We start from the raw sequence: 18,441 nt of genomic DNA on the forward strand, positions 1-18,441 counted from the left end.
AAAAATCACAAATGTGATATTGATTTTATACAACAGTTAAATAAACAAGAAGTTAATATTAACAGACTTACGTTTTAGACACCATATTGTCTATTTTTGCTCTATTTCGCCAATAAAAAATAGCTAATTCCAAACAGAGCCACAGCACTGTTTTGCGTCTCTGAGCAACATAGGTTTCCATCCAGTTTTTGCGCTGTTTTGTTATCGATAAAGAGACTATGCGTAAAAAAAACTTTGCGAAAATTGCTGTCTACAGCCCGTTTCCATCCAACTGGCCTTTTACCGATAAAATGCTGTACGTGATGACGTCATCCCTAAAAAAAATGAATTGTTGCAAAAGTTTTGGTGTATTGCAAAGAAAAAATTGCCCTTGAGCCGTTTCCATACATAATTTCACCTATTACGTAAATTATACAGGCTAGTAGCCTGTTCTTCAACCATTTGAAACAAAACAAAACCATGCTATTTTAGTTCCCTTCAAATACTTTACATTTAACAGTAGAACAGAACAAAACAAGAATAAAAAAATATAAGAAGCTACTAACAAGCCAAAACAAATTAATTTAAAATGTTGTACTTCACGTTCCAATATCCACGTAAAACAAAATCCTGTAAATCGCTTTGGATAAAAGTGTCTGCTAAATGCATTAATTAATAATAATAATATGTTTAATTTATATAGCGCCTTTCCCAAGCTCAAGGACACTGTACAAAAGCAGTAACACAATAGACAGTCGATTCACATAATCATAAACAGTCATTTCACAATCAATTAATCAAATTAAGTGGACTTTTGCCGGGGATAGACATGATTGCAGTTGCATAACATGGTACAATTATGTACTGGAAACAGAGATACATAACATAGTATAAGTAACAACAGAAAAATCATAGTGTCAGTAAGTAACAAACAAAGAATAGTAAATGCAACAAAAATACACATAACGAAACTACTCAGAGAGAATTACAGCTGGTAGTATAGGATGAGGAGAGTGTCTAAAGATGTTATGACCGATAGTATTGGGTAAACAAGTAGGTTTTGAGTTGTGATTTAAATACAGAGAGTGAAGTTATTGTCCTTAGTGCCAGTGGTATAGCGTTCCATAGTTTAGGTGCAATTACGGAAAATGACCTGCCACCCATTGAAGATAGACGAAATCTAGGTACAGTAAGACGTTCACACCCTGCAGATCGAAGTGATCGAGGTGGAACGTAAGGAGACAGTAGATCAGAGAGATAAGGAGGAGCAAGGCCATTGAGTGATTTAAAAGTAAGCAGAAGAATTTTGTAAGTAATGCGAGATGATACAGGGAGCCAATGGAGTTTAAATAAGATAGGGGTAATATGAGCAGATCGTTTAGTATGGGTTAATATTCCCATACTAATTAAGGGTGTAAGTTGTTTTCCACTTTTAAAAGGAAAAAACAAACAAACAAAAAAAACAACAACAAGTGATCGTGCCGGTGCCTCACTCGCGCAGTTAAGCATTACTAAGTGGACAACGCAGCCTGTTCATTGTCATAATAAAATACAGTCAGTCAAACATTGAAAACCATGCTATTTTAGTTCCCTTCAAATACTTTACATTTAACAGTAGAACAGAACAAAACAAGAATAAAAAAATATAAGAAGCTACTAACAAGCCAAAACAAATTAATTTAAAATGTTGTACTTCGCGTTCCAATATCCACGTAAAACAAAATGTGCTTGGCATAATATCATGGATAGTAATATCACAGGGGTATGGTGGTATGGTGGTTACGCTGAACGGCACGGACTACATAGCTATTTAAACTGAGCAGTGCAGTGTAAAAAATGACGTAGCCTAAATGTATAGGTTATAAGGAACATCAAATTCAGATAAGTATGTTTGAGAGGTAACTTGTCTTTTTCTTACCAAATATAAAATAATTTTAGATGCAATTTAATAATATGAATATGATTTAATGCGCTTTTGAACTACAGGGAAAGGGTGCTTTAACGTGAGCAACACCATGAACACGGACGCTGCCTATAGGCTAATTATGCCATGTGACCACATTTATTTGGGTTAAAGCCCCTTTTCTTGACAAAAATTGTTTCCAAACTATTTTTTTGCGACATTTGAAGTATCGATATAGAATTTATGTGCTAAAGTTAAACTGAAAAAGATAATGTCGACACATGAGAAATTTTATCGATAAATGGCATTTCCATTAGCTATATTAGTAAAAATTTTGAAGATCTAAATATTTTTTCGTAAAAAATCCTTGGATGGAAACAGGATTTAGTTCCTGAATGAATCAACTGTTTAAATGAACAATGACTCACTTATTAATAGTGACTTTCTGCCACCTACTGGCGGTTTTAATTTCAAATTGAAGTACCTTTTCATTTTTTTTTTTTAATAATTTCAAATATCAGTAGGCTCTATTCAACGTTTTATATTAATTTCTATCACTGCTGTGAACTGACCACGCAGAATATGAAAAACTTTAGGAGTCAGCTGTCCACGGCAGTCCTGCAGCGCAACACACTCAGAAAAATATAGTCTGATTATCGTTATGGCTAAAATCCCAGAAAATATCGAGATATCATTTTTGTCTATATCGCACACCCCTATATATTTAATTCTTCTTTGCTTGTTTGGTACACATAATTCACTGATCATGAAGCTTAAAATAAGCTTATATTAGAAATAGGTTTTCTCAATGATAACGAGGACACGACAAAAATAGGTGAATCATATTTATATAAGGATTTTTTTTTTGAAGGGGGCGGGGTCTGGTTAATATTGTGAAATGTCATTACAATTTAAAATAATGGTTTTCTATTTTAATATAGTTTAAATTTATTCCTGTGATGCAAAGCTGAATTTTCAGCATCATTACTCCAGTCTTCTGTGTCACATGATCCTTCAATGTACTGTCAACGTCAGAAACAATTGTGCTGCTTAATATTTTTCTGTGATATTTTTACAGGATTGATTGATGAATCCTGTCAGATTACTATTCAAAATATAAAAATGTTATCAATTTAACATTATTGAAGAATACAAGTATTAATTTTCTTTCAAAAAAGAAAGGAAAAAATAAATGAATAATAAAATAAGTGCTGTTCTTTTATTCTTCAAAGAATCCAAATATTATGTTTCAAACGTAAAATAAAGCAAAGAAGACAGGCGCTTGAAAATCTGAACATAAATCAGGCATAATGTATTTTTCTATCATTTTATTATTATTTTACCGCAACGGTCTCAGATCTAGCAGACGATTGCGATCGACGGGTTGGCATCACTGATGTGCTGTAGGCTACATTAAAAATTTAAAAGATAAAAACACAATAACCCCCAAATGTAAAAAAATTCAAAAAGGATTTAAAAAAACTAAACGACATGAGTATACCTATAAGCAACAAAATCTTCCCTAAAGGATGCCTTTAGGATACATTTGTTATTTATGTTATAGACTTTTTATACTTTTTTATGTTATCTTTATACTTTTACAAAGAGTGTAATGAAAACATGTCTAGAAATATGTCTAAATTATTTTATTATTATTATAGTAATATATTTATATTTGATATGCACATAATTAATGTATATTGTATAAGTTAGCCAGGAAAAAGACAGACGCACTTAAAACTGCAATAATTTTTTTTTTAAAAAGACAGACGCAAACGTCACGTTATAAGGCAGACGCAGATGTCACGTCCATTGAGAGGAATGAATGAAGGGCAAGTAAATTGTGCATTGGCTGACACACTGCACTGAGCCGTGTGAGCAGCGTGTATGGCAAGCCGTTTTAGCATTAAATACTTCTTGCTGTACTAGTCATAATTTAGTTTTGACTAGTCAAAATTCCAATTCCAGATATCTATTCTGCAATTTTGACTCGTCGTAATTGGAATTAAGATATCTACAATGTGATTATGTTATTTTTTTTAAACTTCACTGCTACACGTGAATCACGCGTGACGTCTGGCTCGACACTTCACTGCCACACGTGATTTACGTGACGTCTGCGTGACGTCTACGCCTCATCTGCGTCTTAAAATGAATGGATTAAATAGCAAAAAAAAATAAATAATTAAGACGTCAGTGAGATGTTCCGTGAGACAAGTGCATGTTGCAACGTCATATTAAAGAATCCGTCCAAACGCCATACATTACGAGACAGGCTGCGTGAGTGCGGCAAGCGTGAACGGCTCGTCCGTGACGCGGGATTCGCGCCGTGTGGGGCAGAGAGGAGCGAGCGGTTGAAGCAACACGGAGTCACAGCGCGCAGCGCTCCACATAGAAAATTTTAAAGCAGAAAGAGAAGATATATTGATGCGTAATGTATTAAATCTGTTCTGTAGTTTATTGAGCCTTTAACAGTTGTAAAGTAAATTTACTGTGCGCTCTCGAAGAGAGTGTCATCGTCCTGACTGTCGTAACCGAACGCGACACGCAGCTTGAATGCTGTCCTCTCTGTGTGTGTGTGTGTGTGTGTGTACGCGGCCTGTGCCCCGCCTCCACCACAGAGAGCAGACCAGATAACAGAGGCAGCGCGATCGAATAAAATGTTGGTGACATTCAGTTTTTGTAAAAAATAATATAAATCATTATTTTGAATTATAAAAAAAAATTATCAGTCGCAATATATCGCGGCTCCAAAAATGATCACGCTCATTTCCATATATCGTGCGATAAGTCGATACAGTGTTTCCCCTGCCATTATATTAGGGGGGTGGCCCGCCCCCCCTTGAAGGTCAAGTTAATTTTATTTAATTTTCTCTATAGCACCAGATCACAACAGAAGTTATTTAAAGTTACCTTTCCTATAGAACAGGTCTATACCTCGTTCTTTTATTAAACAAAATAAATAGCCTTATGTTATTTATCTTATTTACACGACGACATGTCATTTCTGTCTCTACGTTACATGGTCGCGCTCTCTGTATCGCGCACAGCCGAGTTCCGCCCCGATGCGCACACACAAATGAACACACTCCCACTAGTATTTGTGAATATTAAGTCGCAAAACGACTATTAAAATATGAATTCTGCGTGTCTATGTGTTAATGAATGGCGCAGACGCGCGGTTTTGTTTACTACTTGTACTGAAGTGCGTGTGACTCTTCTGTTGATATTAACGTCTGCCGTCTCACTAATGAGGACATAAATACATGAACAACATCTCCAGAACTGCTCTGAGAGTCACTTCATGAGCATTTGACCATTTCATTTGAGTAAAACTATCCTCATATCATATAAACACAGGAACGTAAAGGTATTCACGGCAACCCGTCAAAATAAAAGTTCGGTTTAACTTGAAGGCATTGCGGCAGAAATATATTACTATTTTTCAGTAGAATGTACGTAATAGGCTACTACTACTACTAAAATTATTAAAACCTTATTTTTAAGGAATAATCATACGATATTTCTTCAATGTTTTAATTGTAATATTAAATCCCCTTTATTTTCCAAAAATAAAATTAGTTTTTTTACTTCATTCAAAATATTCATATTAGATTCATAAATGGAATTTGCAAGGAAATATATGCAAGGAAGACAAGGCCAATCACAAAAGCATGCAAGTATTATGATGACATCACTGCTGTTATATTTTGAAAGCTTGAATAAACACTATTCAATTGAAGTCAAATCTGAAAAGTAATCAGTAACTAAAAAAATGCTCAAATAAGGCAAAAATGATCTATGTATGTTTGAGAGAATCAGAATGCTACTGTAGTTTGCTCTAACCCTCAGAGTGTCCGGCAGGTCCTCGTGACAGCCCAGGGTATCTGAGCTCTGGTTTAGGTGGAGGTGGAGGTGGAGGTGGAGGCTCGGCGTCAGCAGACTGACTCTCCATCAAACTGCTCTTAGACTGAAAGATTGCAAAAGAGAGGATGAAACACAAGTGGTTAATGAAATAAAGAAACAGACAAAACAGCTGACTAAAAGTATTTTCTGACTCATATACAATGTCCGACAGGAAAAACACTCAAATCATGACTCCTTCCTCCTCAATGCCAAAGTCACAGAAAAAAATAGTTACACTGTTAACGTTACATTGCCTGAACCGGCACATTGTTATCCTGGTCAGGTACTGAAATATATATATATATTTTCTACATTTTTAGTACTTCTTTAGCTTTGGTTTACCATGCTAGGGTTGTGTGATAAATCATTTTAATCGGGATTCCGGTTTTAGCTTTTGAGAGAAGCTTCTTGTACCAGTTTTCACATAAAGAGTGTTTTTATTTATATGATAATATATCAGGAAACTAGATGAGATCAAATAAACTATGCAAGTTGACATTCTCTTGATTGGTGATTTGTGATGAATTCTTTATTAGCCTTAATTAATAATCATGACTATGATTTGAGCAAAGTAATTGGGATTATCAGATGAACCTATATCGTGGAAGCCCTATACCATGCAACCCTATTTGGCACAGACCAACAAGTTGCTGGGTGTGGCAACATGAACACACTTTAGGCTCTTTCTCAGGCTTTGGACCATTTGGCGTGCCAACTTTCTATGAGTAACTGGTTACAGCAGAAACACCTGTTATAATTTGAACTAGGGCAATAGTATCACAGCAGAGGATGCCAAAAGATTCAGCAACCTTATCAGAGGGATAAGACCAGGACTTCTGAAGATAATGGAGGAAAAGTGAATTAACATTTCCAGTAATCAGTTCCTTCCCTCCATTTCTGCACAATGGTGCAAATTTATCAAGCAGCTCTCTCTGCCACACTGTACCTCCTTCCTCCCTCTCACTATCAGTGCATATAACTCCGCAAGCTACAAGCTGAGCCTTTCACTTTAGAAACCATTAATGCAGAAATCCACATACTGCCAAAAAGCATGACTACCTTTCTCATAACTCCAGGTCGCAATGCTGAAAAATGTCAAAAACATGTAATGAAGTGCGCCAAACTGATAGAAAGCTCATGTATTCTTAAAGAACATAAATCATTTCAGAGCACAAGCTTTCATTATGGAATAAGAAAGTATTTTTGACGGTTTAAAAGCCAGTCTATGTTTCAGCCATATTAATGCAAGCCTGTCTGTGTCAGCCGTCCTCAATCAGATGGTAAACGGCACAAACAGATATTTTTTGAGCTTCGTCTGCCAGAAAGGGGAATTGGAGCCAGTTGCTTGCAAAATAGTCTAACGCACTCTCTGACCTAGGGATTTTGGCTCCAACAGGAACATCTGCACCTCAGTGGCAGAGGTAACGCTCATGGCCTAAACATTTTAAGTCATGAATTTCCATGGCCTAACTAGTTACCAGATAAGGGTTTTTATAAATTATTCAAATTCAGACTGACTTCATAATGACTCATTAAGAACAATTTGTGATTTGTGATTCACTGAACAATTTATTAGAAAGAACAGACTCTAAGGAATAACTTGCCCACAAAAACACAAGAGTAATATCTACAATTTCTTTCATTTCCTTGGCTTTCTCTGGCCTGGAAAATACTAATTAAAAAATCCCTAATATTTCATACCAGTTGAGAGACTGTTCTTCCAAAAGGAGAAGGATGGAGAGAAGCCTTAAGAGCACTGAAGAAAATAAGTAAAAATACTTTATTTCCTTACCCGGTGAAGGTCTCCTTGGATCCCGTTGTCGAGCACCTTGGCTGCCAGTTGAGCCTCAGTAAGCTGTGGTCGGAGGAAAGGAGGCTGAACAGACACTGTCTGAGCCTTCCTCTTTCTACCCAGATACCTGAGAGATCAGAATACAACACTGTGTTAAAACCTCAATAAGAAAATACAACATATGGGTCAAAGTTATAAATGTAGGGGAAAACGTACCTGGGTGCCTGTGAGCTGCACAGAACGTGTGACACGTTCCTCAAGCAGCCGTTTGTGAAGGGGTTCACACCTCCCCTGAACTTCCCTGTTACCTACAAACACAGAGTTGACCATTAAACAATAGTTGTTGATTGGTAACAACTTAGTAGTTACTTTATTAGTGATTTGTCATAAAACATTTAAAAATAATAAAAAAGAGATGGAATGTGGCCGCAAGGAAGATTAGTATGACAATAAGATACAGAAGTGTGCACATGTGGTCAACACAAAGAGGAGGAGAGATGGGCAGAAACTGGTTTGGGAGGAGGATTAAGATGAGATTACAATCTAAAGAACAAGGGCTAAGAGAAGGTCATATTTTGTAGGATTATAAAACTGCTTAATAGGGATTTTAATCCCAGTTCACCACCACCAACAACATGGTTATTGACAGGAAAACAAACACGACAACAGATTATGATTATGATTGCGCATGTGCATGCCTGCTCATTGGTGGTCCTGCCTCTTGCCACCAGAACGACATGGAAACCAGTGAGACCTGCCACTGGGATGAAGAAAAGCCCAGCGACACACATGACAGCCATACTGATAAAGGGTCAAGGAGGAAACAGTAAATCATCATACAAATCAGCTCTCAAGTTCAGCTCTCACTCAAAGACACTGTTGCACAGTCTGAATTTTTGGCCAAAAGTTTTGGTGCGAGCACACATAAAATGAAACAATTGTTTGAGGATACGTGACAGCCGAATGCACGCTGTCCAGCTGCTGGGTGTGGTAGAGAATGAAAAGCAGGCCGAAGCCAAACACGCCCATTATGTGAGCCGTCAAAGAGAGCAGGAACAGGAAGAAGTAACGGTAATTCCTCCGGGCGATACAGTTGTTGACCCATGGACAGTGATGATCAAAATCCTGCAAGGAGAAAAGAGGCAAGTTGCATATGTGTGTGTGTCATAATGGTGAAAGAGAGAGAGAAAGCTTAAGGCTGTCCAAAGCAAGCACACTTCTCTACTTAATTAACACAAATCGATCAGTCTAGTCTGCAAAGCATTAGTCAGAGCAAGAGTGGACAGACTGATTAATGACAAAGATATACCCTTAGCAAAAAGAAATAAGAACTGCAAATGTTATGGAATTGCTATGTTTTGTAATGTTATTTGTTTTGTCAATGCACATACTGAAGTCACATCTGAACACAATCACTGGAATAAAGTGTGTGTGTGTGTGTGTGTGTGTGTTTACCTCTACACAGTTGTCGCACACGGAGCAGTGTGAGCAACGCGGGGGTCTGTAGAAACGGCAGGTGGAGCACCACTTCATCCGCACTTGAATGCCTCGAATCTCCACAGTCTTGTAAAGAGGAGCTCGGAAATCATCCTCTTTATCCTCATCTTCCTCAGCTACAACACACACACACAGAGTTTAACAAGCCTTCCTCAGTGGATCAAATTACAGTTGTATTTTATTAAACTACTGCTTAAGTCAACAAACCCTGTTTACTTTATGACCGTTGTGCTCTTTAACACACATCTTCTTGTGCACAATTCATTAGTTCATGTTACTCCAAATGAATAAAATCTGTCTTCATAACATTTCATTAAAATGCAATAAAATAAACAGCTTTTTCGAGTGACGTCACCTAGGCCACACAAAGAAAATAACTAATAGCCAATTAATATACAGCAGTTTTTTCCCTTGTTGAATATTACATTTCACTCAGAAATATTAGGGAAGTGAAATGGACTGGGAATGCATTTTCATGTTGACTTTGGACTTGATCTTTGTTTAGGTTCATTTTTTTATTTAATATAAGTTCTTTATCTAATATACATTTAATTTTATCTCTATTCAAAATGTTAGAAATTCATTTTAGTTAGCTTTAAGGTTGATTTAGCTGATGTTTAGTACATCAAGGTCAGTTAAATGAAAAAAAAAATTCTATTCCTCGACTGAAATACAGTCTGAAGTATAGACTAAATGAAGAAGAGGTGAAAAAAATATTAAGTGGTTTATATATAAGGTGGTTTGTTTTTCCAATAAGACAGCCACACATTCTATTGCTGCTGTATACTCACACACACAGACACATCATATCGCAGATTGTTTCACTACCTCTAGGGAAGATGCCAGGATCCATAAAGGTGGCCATACAGAAGTTGGCCAGAACAAACAGAAACATAATGCCATTGTATATTGGCACAGCGACGGAAAACTGCTCTGAAAGCCAAGGGCACCTGTGAGAAAAAGAGGCATGAATGAGACACAGAATGAGACTGAAATCACACACTTCATGCATGCTTTTATATATCTTTGTCAAGTCTGCTTAACCGTCCTAATTTAGGAAAAGAGCTGGTTGTCAAGGGAACACACTGACTGATAATGTTTTAGCCACATTCTTACTATAAGCAATATAGACGCACAGATAACCATACAATTTCTCCTGGGAAAGAGAGGGTACCACAAAACATAGGATGTGTAAGAACACAAAAACAGGCAGAAGAGAGAAATTAAAGAAGAAAATAGAGAGGGAAGTGGCACTTTATGACAGATGCTGTCCTATTTTCATTGCCTTTCAGTGTTTAATCCGAGGGGTTGGTGAGAAGAGAGGGATCAGAGGGGGCAAATGACAAGAATGAACAGACGTGACACAGCATCTGACTTAAGCCCCCCAGATTTCCTCTTGTGTGTCAACTGTAAGGGACATTTTTTTTGGGCATGATGAGTATTTCATGTTCCTGTTATATTTACAGGTCACGAATTGCAGAATACAGGGCACAAGAAGTCAACAGGAAGCTGATGTGATTTCTCAATTTCATTAAAAGAAAACAGCGCTGACTGCACTTTAAATGCTGATGTTGCATAAACACACCAACCTCATGTATCATTAAGGAACTTATCATTAAGACCTTTTGTTTATGTAAACATGCATTAACATTTAACATAAAAATCAAAAACATGTCCATTTCAGTGTCAATACGTCAATCTATTAACTTCGCAGGGGACTTTGGTAAGGGTGCTGTAAAAAACAAAGTCTGGTGTTCTCTTAACTGTAAGTAACATTGGCAGGAAGGTGACTCCTAAGACCAGAAATCCTTTTTGGATTTACATCAGTGTTACTAACAGTGTCAAAATGCATAAATCCTCATTGGAAAAATCTTTTATATTGCTTCATGTAAGAAATGAAGAAGGACACAGAGACTAATTTACATTAGATCAGAATTGTTGAAAGTTGTGAGTCTTTTGAAAATCAAGCAAAATATATAGAATATTGATCTTGTCATCCTTCAAAACATTTAATATAGATTATTAATAAGCAAATAAGTCTTTTAATACAGTACAGGCAAGGTAAATTCTGATATTCTAAGCTGTGTGAAAAATCTTTCTGATATTTAAGATACAGCCTGCTATATTGAACATTAACTTATGAACTGAGGATATTATTAGAAGCGTATTGCTCAGATGTATGCTGTCAAAAAGAAAAAAGACTATTCTAGCTATTTTAACACAGAGACTATAACAATCTCAGATGTGGCTCATTTAATGATAAAAAGGCTGAAAAATGACAGCACTGGAATGACGTTAACATACTATCCTACCTTGCAACTGCTGCCACATGATCATCATCAGACAAGCTATTTTGTAAAGTAAAATAATGGAATCCTGTGCACTTGAATCGCTTTATACAGGATTTTATAGAAATTAATCTGTTATAGCAGTGATAAATGATAACAAAGCAAAGGGATATTAAAAAGGACATACATGGTATTTAGTAATTTTTTCGAAATGTTTAAATAAGAACGAGAAGTGCATGCTGTCACCTCTCATCCCCCTATGATGAATATGCTTAACATCAGTAAGAACATCTTTTGTTGAAACTAACTGTTACTTCATTAAGTATTAATTCAAGTTACAGATATACTTGTACAGTAACAATATGCGCAAACTCACAATACAAAACTTTTATAAAATAATGTCAATAGTTTACTGCTTGCACATAAACAGTATAATCTACAGGGTCGGCCTGATGTTTACACTCATATGCAATAAAGATTGCATTCAAATGTTACACCCATTTTATCCAAAATAGTTTTCACCTAGCTTGTGTGTACCGTCATACTGTGAGCAAGTGAACACACACTGCTGTGTTGTAGAGAATAAGACTTCATCTTAATGAACCATGCCAGCAAAAATCAATTCCAGGTAGAATAATTTGGTGCTTCTGAATGAGTTCTAGGCAAAAACCTGCCATTACTCACTCCACAGCGCAGCAATACATTTTTGATCACTGTTATTTACCAGTACATGTTGACTCATCCATCATAAATGATTGCAGCAATCAGTGTTAGTAAACGTGTTTGTGTACTCACGTGAAGCAGAAGAAGAGGGTGGTTGATCCGACCAAGAAGGCCGTTGCCGCAGAGACTGGCACGTAGCGACTAGGCCGGAGAGGTCTGGATGGAACAGTGGGGTGGGGTGAGGAAGTGGGTCCAGACACGCCCCCACTCATGCTGCCGCTCGGCATCACCCAGGGGGCAGGATGGCAGCGTGCCCCGGAAAATGATCCGTTTGTGAGTGTGTTTGTGTTGTCAAGACAGCACAAATGCAAAGAAAGACTAGGGGAGAAGTCGTTGCCCTTTCAGCGTTATACAAAAAGGCCACAAGATGAGCATTGTTGCAAAAACACAAAAACAAATTCTCAAAATTGAAAATGATTAAAAAAGTTTCTGATATTTAAACACTCTGGCTTGTAAATTATTAAAGCATTTAACAAAATTTAACAAAGATTGCTCAAAATCTATTTTTGGGTCATTTAAAACAATTATAAAAAAAAAACATTTGATTTCTAAAGGCTTAGGATAAACTTTAAAAAGTGCCACAAAAAAGGACTTGAATATGGGAACTGCTTTGAAAAAAAAAAATTGGGTTCAACCAGTTCTTTAGTGGTGCTTTAAAAATATTTTTTAATCGTTTGGTGTTACTGTATAAAATACGAGGTTACTGTATACTGTATAAAATAAGAGGTAGAGGAGAGCAATGTGTATGAATTTTCTTTTTTTGAATGATAACTAATATTTTAAAAATATATTTGAGTTTGATGTTTTGATAAGCAGCACTGTAGTCAATTAATGTCCTGGAGTTTTTCTGCTGTGAACTGGGAGTTGAAAAAGAAAAAGACCAAAACAGATATAAAAAAAATGAAACCGCAAAAGACAAAAAGAGGGACAGGAGGATTTTTCTCAGTTTTGGTATAGTCCAGTTTTGAAGGGAGCAACGACAACGAAAGAATCAACCATTAACAATTTGCCCCCACCATCCACACTCAGAAAATATAAAAATGTCTTTCCTTCATTTCAACCAACACGTGCGCTACACTGCACCTTAAAAAATGGAACCTCAAGTGTCTCTCTCCTGAGTCGAAGCATTGCTGATCCACAGGTTAGTTTCGAAGGACAGGCCAGTATCTTCCCAAGTAAACAGGCTTACACCTGCATGGCTGATTAGATCAAATTTTCGCTTTTTGAGACAAGGTGCATGAAATGAGAGGAATGCTCCAGCTAAAACACCTCTCTTGATGGAGCTTGCACAGAGACAAAAAACAGGTGAAAGAGCAGCGCTAAGCTTGCACACACCTCAAAACACCTGGGAACCGATCCAGGTCAGTGGAGCGATTCCGAAAAGAAGACTTTGGAGCTCAGAGGAATCCTGGGATTCACAGGTGAGAATGTGAAGATTGAGGGAGGATGAGGTCAAAGAGAAAACAAGGGACAAGAGTTCAACTTCTCCCTTGGGACACTTCAAAGACTTCCTTAAATGTGTACGTGTGAGTGTATCAGGCCCAGCTGCCGTCTATTAGTAGATGAGGAGGCATTACATAAGGACCTCAGGGGGACGCGGCCTCAAGGGAGTGCCTTGAGCCATGCCAGCGCTTTCTTCTCTGACAATGTGGAGTTATCTCGTCTTTCAGCTGACCATACGCACACTCAAACACAGAGTATCCACGCACTCAGCCAATGTTGGGGCCTTCCAGTGGGTGTGCTGGAGAGAATGGAAATAAACTCCACCTGAAAAGAACAGAAGAGAAAAAAATTAGAATTCTGAGCCAAAAAAGGCTTGAGCAGCAACTTTTAAATGATAGGGCTGACACAAACAACAAATATGGTAAATAAAGTGTCTATTTATTTAAACTATGTGAGCATTTGTTTATATAAAGTATTCTGTGAGTTGTGTGAAAATGTACACTACAAATAATCATTCTATTATGCTTCTTTCGTGCTTATTTTGGTGCTCATTCTGGTGCTCAATTGTAAATAATGATTCTCTTATAAACGCTGGAAAAACACTGGAACAGCTTTTGAGGCTAAATATTTTTGTAGAAACCACAATCCATTTTTCAGCATTCTTTAATTAATATAATGTTCAAATAAAACAGCATTTATTTAAAATACAAAACTTTTGTAACATTCTACATTTCTTTACTGTCACTTTTGGTCAATGTAATGAGTCCTTGCTGAAGAAAAAAAATATTTTTCCATAAAAATATTAGCGAAAACCTGTTTTTAACATTGATAATAAGAAATATTTATTGAGTTTCGCATATTAGAATGATTTAGGGCTGCACGATAAATCGCATGTGATTGTCATGCGCATCTCATCAGTAAAGCCGGTTCTGTGATTAGTAGTAAATCTCCAGCACGTGCTTTCAGATGGAGCAGCATTTAATACACAGAGCCATAGATCACTGACAAGCTACGCAATATCGAGTTCATAATTGAATGTGATTCATCTGCGATTATGAACGCGATATTGCGTAGCTTGTCAGCGAACTACGGCTCTGTGTATTAAATGCCGCTCCATCTGAAAGCACGTGATGGAGATTTACTACAAGGGTTGGGCGATGTCTACAAAATTGGCATCGGACGATGTCTACAGTGAAACATCGTGATGGACGATGACATCGTGGAGCCGGGGGGGGGTGAGGGGGTGTGCCTGAAGCGTGAATCCGTATTTAGAAAGGCATGGAAAACAAATAACATTTGCTAACGGTTGCCTGTTACATTACAGTACTTAAAATTTCACTTACCACATAAACAGAGTTAGGAGAGATGACTGAGGATGATGGCGAATGATTTGCAGATTCTGAGCACCACTGACAAACATCTAATCTTGTAAAATGTGTGGTAAGTACTGCCGCTCCATAGTATAAACAGAGTACGTGTGATCGCGAATCTCAAAAATGAAACTAAAAAGCAATCGTGCATTCAAAAGCAGTTTCAATGCCAGGCATAACAGCGGATCCCTGATGCCCACAATTTATATACAGTATAATTACCCAATGATAAAACTGCGAGAGAAAGTATTGAAATACATATTTTCCTCTCATCTCGTATTTATTCCCTTTAGGGGTTCCATAGTACACGCCATTTTCTTTCCGAACACACGGATTGCGGGGGGAGGGGGAATCACGATGCCGGCTCAACATCGTGATATCCATCAGCCATCGGCGATAGACGATCACATCGTCTATCGGCCCAACCCTATTTACTACTAATCACAGAACCGGCTTTACTGACGAGATGCGCATCACAATCACATGCGATTTATCGTGCAGCCCTAGAATGATTTATAAAGGATCATGTGACGTGACACTGAAGACTGAAGTAATGGTCACTGACAATTCATCATCAAGCAAAAAAGTTAAAATAACTAATTAGTAATCATAATTATATTTATATTTATAAATAATATTTGCATTGTCCTCAAGGGCTGCACACAAAAATAAACTAATAGCGCGATCGATTCACGAGAAACTGACATTTATGAACTGGTTCTTTTAATGAATCATTCAAAAAAGATTTATGAATTCAGGTGTTACTAGTCTGAATTAGTGTCGTCACGGTACCAAAATTTCAGTATTCGGTACCGATACCAGTGAAAATCCACGGTTCTCGGTACCAATTTCGGTACCAAAGCAAAACACAAAAACATGCTAATTGAACAACATTTTTATTAATAACGTTAAACAAAAATTAAATGTACAAAACCAATGCCATTCTTTATACTTATTTAAAATTGTTTCTAATTGAAACTTACCTGCTTGAACTTGATCGGGGTGTTTTGTTAGTTTGATGCGTTTCCTCCTCTTGAGGTCGCCACTGCTTTTAAGAAGAGGTTGCCAGGTTTTCACAACAAAACCCGCCCAATTGCGTTTCGAGGGGGTCCCCGTTACAAATCGCGTTCCGAGGATAAAATACGCATGTTTTGGCGGGGTTCCCCTGGTAAAATTCGCATTCCAGGGGCTAAATATCTTGTTAGTGGGGTCGTTTTTCAACCCGCGGACATGAAAAACAACCCGCGGCAACAGTGTTAAGCAGCCCAATTCCGCGGGAAAACCGCGGACTTGGCAACACTGGAAGAGGATAGTTTCAGATAGCGCATCAAGAACCGGGTTGACCGGGTACTCGGTACCACCGGTACTTAAGAAAACCTGGTACCGTAATGTTTTCATTTTTTTAGTACCGACTTGGTACCGAAATACCGGGTCTTTTGACAACACTAGTCTGAATCAACAAATGACTCACTTTGAGCAAAAAGTTATATATACAGTTAACAGTGTAGCTAAAGAAGCATTTGCATCTTTTATCTGAATTGAATTAAATTAATATTTAAATTATTAAAAACCTACATTTGAAAAATGTTGTTTTGATCAAAATGATTGTCCTTTCTCTCTCTGATCTGATGCATTATTCATAATTTTATTAATGAGTTGTTGTAAGTATATACACATCAAGAGACATCACAGGCCAGCCTGGGGAATAACTCTTTCACTGACACTAAACCAAAGGGGAGAAAACCCCTGACCTTAATTACAGAGAGATCTAGGGCAATCCCTAACCAGTTTCTCTTAGTTTCTTCTCGTCACAAAACTCACATTGAAATGACATCACATAAGCTTTCACTATCAAATGTTATGCAAACAAAGGTGATGTCTGAATGTTTGCAAAGACTCAAGGCTTTCTGACATTGCGCGCGCACACATTAGGGCTGGGTATTGCCAACTACATCATGAAACCACACACACATATCACGAAACAAGCACGTACAGTGATACTATCACGGCTGAATTGTGAACCTGCACACATTTTAATCTGATAAAAGTTCATTATGCCAACTTTCAACATATAGATGCCCCACGAACACAAAAGCCTTTTTAAATCAAGGGGTCTTTATTATCTGTAAAACTTAGGGGTGCTCCGATCAGGATTTTTGAGGCCGATCACCGATCGCAGAAAGCAGTACCTGCCGATACAGATCTTTTTAAAGCCTTTTTTAAAAATCATTTATAACTATTTATAGTGATACTCCAATCAGAATTTTTAGACATTCAGGGCCTGAATTTCATTTTTGAAAATGGGGGGAATTCTCCTCTTAGGTGACTCTTGTGAGAGGGGAAGCAGCTTTCACACAGGAGTCCGCTACTGATCAGTGGCTGTTTACCACAAACACAACATTTATCCATTATTTTATAATCCAAAACATTGTCACTGAAAATGCTTTTTCAGTAGGGTTGGGTATCGCTTGAGGTTTTTTTTCGATACCGGTGCCAAATCGATACTTTTAAAACGGTTCCGGTGCCTAAACGGTGCCTGAACCAATACTTATTAAAAAATAAATAAAAATTCCCCAAAAAAATGGATTGGCCATTAGAATAGAAATGGAATAGAGAGTGCAAATGTTAGAGGGTCAAGTTTTTTAATTAAAAAAAAAACAAGCAGATAAAATTAGAAGTAGCATTAGAATAGAGAGTGCTAGAGTTAGAGGGTCAAATGAAGATGAAAGAGATGTGTTTTCAGCCGTTTCTTGAAAATATTAAGGACTCAGCTGCTTGGATTGAGCTGGGCAGGTCATTCCACCAGGAGGGAACAGTTAATGTAGAAGACCATGAAAGTTGTATCACGGGTAGAATGCAAAATGTTTCAATACAAGCATTTCAGTCAAATGTAATTTATGCAATATTTCAAACCTTTAACCCACTTGGGAAATAGGTGCCTTGTTGAACGTTTAATGAACCTGAAAAGGAAGTTCAATAGGAACCAGGAGTTTTAAAAGGAGTACACAGCTTTTCTCACTGATGTTATCGATAAGGGGTATGCTGAAGCAGTACCTCTAGATCAGTTACGTCGGAATGATGGTAAGGTGTGGTATATCCTACATCACGAGGTATACTAGGGGTGCTCCGATCAGGATTTTTGAGGCCGATCGCCGATCGCTGATCACAGAAAGCAGTATCTGCCGATACCGATCACCGATACCGATCTTCTTAAAGCCTTCTTTTTATCATTTATAACTACTCCAACCAGGATTTTTAGACATTTATTCAGGGCCTGAATTTCATTTTTGAAAATGGGGGGAATTCTCCTCTTAGGTGACTCTTGTGAGAGGGGAAGCAGCTTTCACACAGGAGTCCGCTACTGATCAGTGGCTGTTTACCACAAACACAACATTTATCCATTATTTTATAATCCAAAACATTGTCACTGAAAATGCTTTTTCAGTAGGGTTGGGTATCGCTTGAGGTTTTTTTTCGATACCGGTGCCAAATCGATACTTTTAAAACGGTTCCGGTGCCTAAACGGTGCCTGAACCAATA

The 18,441-nt window shown here is 37.4% G+C and overlaps 1 protein-coding gene across 3 annotated transcripts in view; it reads right to left on the minus strand.

Moving 5' to 3' along the window:
- The window catches only part of LOC107664565 (palmitoyltransferase ZDHHC5-like), a 41,468-nt gene that overhangs the window by 9,701 nt on the left and 13,326 nt on the right, over positions 1-18,441 (minus strand). For all 3 annotated transcript variants that reach the window (XR_001631472.1, XM_016455167.1, XM_016455168.1), the window contains exons 2-9: positions 12,161-13,855; positions 9,906-10,027; positions 9,036-9,193; positions 8,533-8,705; positions 8,279-8,381; positions 7,797-7,888; positions 7,581-7,707; positions 5,729-5,852 (exon numbers count right to left, since the gene is read on the minus strand). Coding sequence is in view for 2 of the 3 variants with exons in the window: in XM_016455167.1 (XP_016310653.1) it covers positions 5,729-5,852; positions 7,581-7,707; positions 7,797-7,888; positions 8,279-8,381; positions 8,533-8,705; positions 9,036-9,193; positions 9,906-10,027; positions 12,161-12,315 (1,054 nt within the window). In the remaining variant the exon portion in view is untranslated. The remainder of the gene's footprint in view (positions 1-5,728; positions 5,853-7,580; positions 7,708-7,796; positions 7,889-8,278; positions 8,382-8,532; positions 8,706-9,035; positions 9,194-9,905; positions 10,028-12,160; positions 13,856-18,441) is intronic.

This window comes from Sinocyclocheilus anshuiensis, unplaced genomic scaffold, assembly GCF_001515605.1.
Source record: "Sinocyclocheilus anshuiensis isolate Anshui unplaced genomic scaffold, SAMN03320099.WGS_v1.1 scaffold331, whole genome shotgun sequence".
NCBI lineage: Eukaryota > Metazoa > Chordata > Actinopteri > Cypriniformes > Cyprinidae > Sinocyclocheilus > Sinocyclocheilus anshuiensis.